Here is a 6,000-nt window from a genome sequence, read left to right on the forward strand (position 1 = left end):
CAGGTCCGTCTGTGCCCCACAGCGCAATTAAATCTCTCATTTTCTTTTTGGATTGACTACAGTATCTGAATGATCATGCCATGTTCCTCAGTGAGAGAAATTCTCGGTCTCAGCACTGGTGACCCACCCAAGTTTCTCCCTGTCCGCAGCTGAGCAACGTGAGCAGCACAGAGGACGTCAAACCCCCCCTTGGACTTGTGGGGATGGGCAGCGTAGGGGGGTACCAGTGCACCAGCCCCGGCTCCATGTCCAAACACATATGTGCAATATGTGGAGATCGATCATCAGGTAGGAGTCTGATCAGGAGTGGGTGAACTTCAATTGTAGCAATAAATGAAGGAGAACAACAAGTAGCAGCATCTAGAACATTCTGGGAAACCTCCGTTTGACTTTTGTCCCCGAGTTATTCACTTACTTGATTTTACAGCATCTTCCACATTATTGAGTGTGTCTCACATAGGGAGTAGTGCATTACAACACACACAACACCTGCTGATAATGGACTAAAATGGGACAGAAACAGCGGTTATTGCAGGGCTGTTTTGACGCTGAGCTGGGGTGGTGCCAACCGGGGGGCAAAAATGTAGGCAGATCCAGCTCCCATAAATTTTGCTGGCCCAGTTTTTTAGATGGTCAATAGTGATGCTTCATGAACTTTTTTCTGTAATTTCGACTCCACTAGATGGCGCTCTTGCCTTGCTTTGGGGCATGAATTGAGCCTGTTTTTGGATGGAGAGCACCATCTAGTGGTATCAGAAAATACAACAATTGGTTCATGAAGCTTCGGTCAGTCCAGCCGTGGGTAATTCTAGGATTTGAGACTTTGGGTCAGCTGAATGAATGTTGTGGCAGTAGGCTTGCCATTATGGATTTGAAGAAATATGTAACAGATCTAAGTAATTTTTCAGGGGAGAGGAGAGCAGGAAGGAGAGCACACTGATACGCATCCACTACATGACGAACCACCTCAGGGATGAGAACCCAAGTGCAGCCATGCACCACACTATTTTGAATGGAATGGAACAGTGTAAAGTTTTTTCAGGGGACATGGGACAAAATTAAGATGGCTGAAGTGCCCCTTGGCATTGTGTAGAATTGCCTGTGGACATAAGTATGAAGTAGAAGTGGTTTGTTTTGATCGATTCTGACAGTAGGGTGACTGAGGTTAAAGGTACGCTGGGGTTAGCGTCCTGCGGTCTGGAGGCCAAATGCAGACGGCAGGCAGCCTCTGAGCGCTCTGCTGTGCCCCGGACAGGGAAGCACTACGGCGTGTACAGCTGCGAGGGCTGCAAAGGCTTCTTCAAGAGAACCATCCGGAAGGACCTCACCTACACGTGCCGGGACAACAAAGACTGCCTGATTGACAAGCGACAGAGGAATCGCTGCCAATACTGCCGCTACCAGAAGTGTCTGGCCATGGGCATGAAGAGGGAGGGTGAGAACCATCTAGAAACAAAGGAGACAAAACATTATGGACATTATAGAGCAGTCAAAGGGGCAGTTCACCCCAAAATTACAAATTAAGATATCAGCCCAGCCCTACCCGGAACTCTTTGGTGCAACAAAAATAGTTCCTACATCAAACTACTCACTACATGTTCTGTGGATTAAATACATCAAATGTATTTTTGTCGCTTTAATCACCACAGAAAGAATACCATTCAGTGCCATTATATTTGAGAGAAGACATTTCAGATAGATATAGATATATCTAGGAGCATTATTGCCAAAACTAAGCAACTCTCAGCACGGCAGTCTAGATCGGGGCAGGCAAGCTTATCCAGAAAAGCTTGTTGGATGTGTGGGGTTTCACAACAACTCCATAATTAAATTACTAATTAGAGGATTGACTGGCTGAAGAGTCCTCACACCTGGGTTTGAGCAGCTGACCTAAAGGTTACCCCAAAAACCTGCACACACATTGGCTCTTTGCAGGTAAGATTGCCCACCCAGATCTAGGATGGATAAATATCACTACAACATTTCTGACAAATTTGTGGTGAACTGCCCCATTAAGTTAAGTTTTCTAAGAAATGCATTGCCTAGATACCTACTTGAATCAGTGTATTTTTTTGGAATGCAAAAACTACTGTATAAGGAATCAGTATATTTGAATTCAGCATTTAACCAGTGAAAACTATGTATCTAGTAAAAATGAGAGCTAAACTCAAGTAGCTTAATGATGCACTAAGGCAGGTGTCTCCAACTCCGGTCTTGGAGAGCTATTATCCAGTAGGTTTTCTGTCCTGCCTGGCTTCCAATGACCCACACTTGTTCCTGGTGTTTACCTGAGCACAGGTGAGGCTCATCAGAAGCCAGGTAGGGTATAAAACCTACTGGACAATAGCTCTCCAGGACCGGAGTTGGAGACCCCTGTACTAAGGCAATAGTTCTCAGTCTTCCCTCGGTAGGTTTTCATTCCAACCCACACTACTTTCAACCTGCCACTGTCATTATTAGCATATTAAGGACCTTCTGAGCCTGATTAAGGTAGGGCTGTAATGAAAACATTCTGGGGGGGAGGCAGGAATAGGTTTGAGAACCACCACATAAGGCAAATAGTCTCCTTACCCATTCAATGCAATTGCAAAGAAAGTAAATTCCCCTGTTTACAAAACCACTGGCATGTAATCCAGCACCATGGTAAACAGAGGTAAATAATGGAAACTAAGAATCACCTGGGGAGTAGATGGGGTAAATAAGGAGATGATGGAGTGTATGTGGGTAAATGGAGGAAAGCAGTGGGGGAATTAGGACTTGGGTGCCTCTTTTCTCAGCCGTCCAAGAGGAGAGGCAGAGGAGCAAAGAGAGGAGCGACAATGAGGTTGAATCCACCAGCAGCTACAATGAGGACATGCCCGTGGAGAAGATCCTGGACGCTGAGCTGGCGGTGGAGCCCAAAACAGAGGCCTACATGGACGCCAGCCCAGGGAACTCGGTAAGAACGTCCACCGTCCAAAGACCCCCCTGGGCTTGGCAATCAACTGCTGCCTGGGGCACCTGCTACACCCCCGCCCCCCCCATGAATGGTCATTTTGGTATCTCCCAAAGCTTTCCCAAAAGTAAAAAATTAATAGATAACGTGAAGCAAAAGATATACAGGCCTGGAACCCTATATGCAGAAAGACCCATCACATCGCCTGTGCACAGTCAATGCAATTCTTCTTGCACTTCACCAGGGTTTTCATTTTCCACACCCCATCTTGTTCTGCCCCCCACCCGCTACACCCCCCCACCAGACTAATGACCCCGTCACCAACATCTGCCAAGCTGCAGACAAACAGCTCTTCACCCTGGTGGAGTGGGCGAAGCGTATCCCTCACTTCTCGGAGCTGCCCCTGGACGACCAGGTCATCCTACTACGAGCAGGTACATACCAGTGAACTCTTGGGTAGTTCGAGTCACACTTACTGTGTAGCTCAGAGGCAAAGTGAGGCCGGTGGGATATCTCTCCAGTTATGATTAAGGGTGGTTTTCTGTAGCGATGGCCAAATGAAGCTTCATGAACCATTTTCTGTATTTTTTGACCCCACTAGATAGCACTCTTGGTTTGGGGCATGATTTGAGCATTTTTTTTAACAGAGAGCACCATCTAGTGGTGCTAGAAAATACAGCAGATGGTTCATGAAGCTTCATTTGCCCATCATTAGCTTTCTGGATGGAGATAAGTAGGTGTGAATTTGGAGACTACTTGATATAAGCTGTTCTGGAGTTGGTTTTAGCCAGTAACCAGGAACACATCTGCGGAATAGGGTTCTAGTCTCCCTGGTCTGTTAACACCAGTATTGGCGCCAGAACAAGTCTGAGCAGTGATTTGGTTAGGGTGTGGAGTTTGGTAGAAAAAAAATGTGTGATATGAAGCACTGTACAGCCTGGTATGTGGTAGTGGGTGGCACACTGGTTTTGAACTCTGTGTCTGTGTCTGGAAGGTTGTAGGTTCAAAGCCTACAGTAATCATTTCACTTTTGGGCTCTTGAGCAACCCAAGATTTTCACTGGGGGGCATGAATGTCTACTGGGGGAGAGGGGTTGCTAAAAGTTGTCGACTGGGAATGGCACTGGTTTGAGGGCCCTCCCTGATCCCCTCGTGGCGCTTACCTGGCTCACATTCACCCATTTCCTCCCATGTCGCTTCAGGCTGGAACGAGCTGCTCATAGCCTCCTTCTCGCACCGCTCCGTGACGGTCAAAGATGGCATTCTGCTGGCCACCGGGCTGCACGTGCACCGCAGCAGCGCACACAGCGCCGGCGTGGGCTCCATTTTCGATCGGTCAGACCCCCATCACTCCCCTCATTTTTTTATAGGTCTTTAATGTAGTGGTTGTCATGCCAACTGCTTCACTGACCAATCATTTCGTTTGTTGGTGTAGGGTGCTGACGGAGCTGGTGTCTAAGATGAAAGACATGCAGATGGACAAGACAGAGCTGGGTTGTCTACGTGCCATAGTGCTCTTCAACCCAGGTCAGTAACCCCCCCCCCCCCCCCCCCAACCTTATTGCTTTTAGCCAATGAGATGTGAGCTCATGGGAGCCGCGGTACTGAAGGTCTGGTGTACGCAGATGCCAAAGGTTTGTCGAACCCGGCCGAGGTGGAGGCCCTGAGGGAGAAGGTCTATGCATCCTTGGAGTCCTACACAAAGCAGCGATACCCAGAGCAGCCTGGCAGGTGAGACCATGTCATCCACTTGGGGCTTATGGTCTTATTTCCAGTACAGCTGAAGGGAAGTCTCACAGTTCAAAGGGACGTGTTAATGTTAGCCACATCTCTAAGATAAGCTAAATACTGTAGTATTGACTGTTTCAAATTGATGAGAATTTTCTGGATGCCCAGTAGGGGGCAGTAGAAAATGTCCACAGCCATTCCATTGCTGCAAACAGGGTGACCACCTAATCCATGTCAGGCGAGACACTATGAGCCACTTCAGGTTTTACAAACTGCTTTAAAACTGAAAGACTCCTGTGCTTAGCTGTTCAGTTCTTCTTATGCTTTGCCTGGTTTGTTTTCTTGACTGAAAGAGTCCAGCTGTTTCACATTAACATCAGTGACACGTGCATGATTGTAGGAGACTGACCAATGAGCACGCAGCAAGAGATCTGGGTCCTTTTAATTGAAATAGCTGAAATGGTAGTTTACAAACCCTGTCGTAGCTCATGGTGTCCCCCATAGATTGGGCGGTCACCCTAGCTGCTTACCAACCTTTACACTTTATCTGAATGTTTGTTACAGTCTCAGAAGTTTTCCACCAGCTCACGCTGCACAAATCACTTAACAGTCTCCCTTCTGCCTCTGCGGCACCCACCACTTCCTGTCCTAGATTTGCCAAGCTGTTACTACGCCTGCCCGCCCTCCGCTCCATCGGCCTGAAGTGCCTAGAGCATCTTTTCTTCTTCAAGCTCATCGGCGACACGCCCATCGACACCTTTCTCATGGAAATGCTAGAAGCGCCACACCAGGTCACATGACAGGAAGCCGCTCTCTGTAAATATTCCCAGACCTCTGTAATTGACACAAAGACCTGCATATTTTGTACTAAGCACAATTACTAATGTGAACCTTTGTATCAGGGCTTAAAAACTACACTGTTACGATAAACCTAAAAGAAGTGTAAAGAACCTTTTTTTGTAAATAGTTTATTTCGATTACCCAGTTTAACAAATTAATGCAATTTTAAAACTTTTTATTCAGTGATAAAAACAAGAACTGAGTCACCAGCCTGGAGTTTCTAAGATGCCTATTTAGATTTCCGAGAGAATAAAACGACAGCATCGAAATAGTGTGTTCAGTTTGCATCTGTGTCTTTGTGGTTTTTCTTGACCAAAGAGTGCAGTCTGACTACTATTATTAGCTTGTAAGACATGAACGACCGATATTACTAACAGACGTGAGCTGGATTTGAATTTAAAGCCGCACCTAAAATGTAATCTCTGGTGCAGACTGGGTGTGAGGCACTTGGAGCCTGGTATGTGATAGCGGGTGGCGCATTGGTTTTGGGTTCTGTGT

The 6,000-nt window shown here is 46.9% G+C and overlaps 1 protein-coding gene across 6 annotated transcripts in view; it reads left to right on the top strand.

The window, feature by feature from the left end:
- rxrga (retinoid x receptor, gamma a) overlaps nucleotides 1-5,771 on the top strand; it is a 28,274-nt gene extending 22,503 nt beyond the window's left edge. For all 6 annotated transcript variants that reach the window (XM_048989512.1, XM_048989513.1, XM_048989514.1 and 3 more), the window contains exons 3-10: nucleotides 150-288; nucleotides 1,256-1,435; nucleotides 2,778-2,938; nucleotides 3,240-3,369; nucleotides 4,137-4,269; nucleotides 4,370-4,461; nucleotides 4,560-4,665; nucleotides 5,315-5,771. In XM_048989512.1, the coding sequence (XP_048845469.1) occupies nucleotides 150-288; nucleotides 1,256-1,435; nucleotides 2,778-2,938; nucleotides 3,240-3,369; nucleotides 4,137-4,269; nucleotides 4,370-4,461; nucleotides 4,560-4,665; nucleotides 5,315-5,462 (1,089 nt within the window). In that variant the 3' untranslated portion in view covers nucleotides 5,463-5,771. The remainder of the gene's footprint in view (nucleotides 1-149; nucleotides 289-1,255; nucleotides 1,436-2,777; nucleotides 2,939-3,239; nucleotides 3,370-4,136; nucleotides 4,270-4,369; nucleotides 4,462-4,559; nucleotides 4,666-5,314) is intronic.
- The last annotated feature ends 229 nt before the right edge of the window (nucleotides 5,772-6,000 follow it).

Source organism: Brienomyrus brachyistius, chromosome 21 (genome assembly GCF_023856365.1).
Source record: "Brienomyrus brachyistius isolate T26 chromosome 21, BBRACH_0.4, whole genome shotgun sequence".
Taxonomy (NCBI): Eukaryota; Metazoa; Chordata; class Actinopteri; order Osteoglossiformes; family Mormyridae; genus Brienomyrus; species Brienomyrus brachyistius.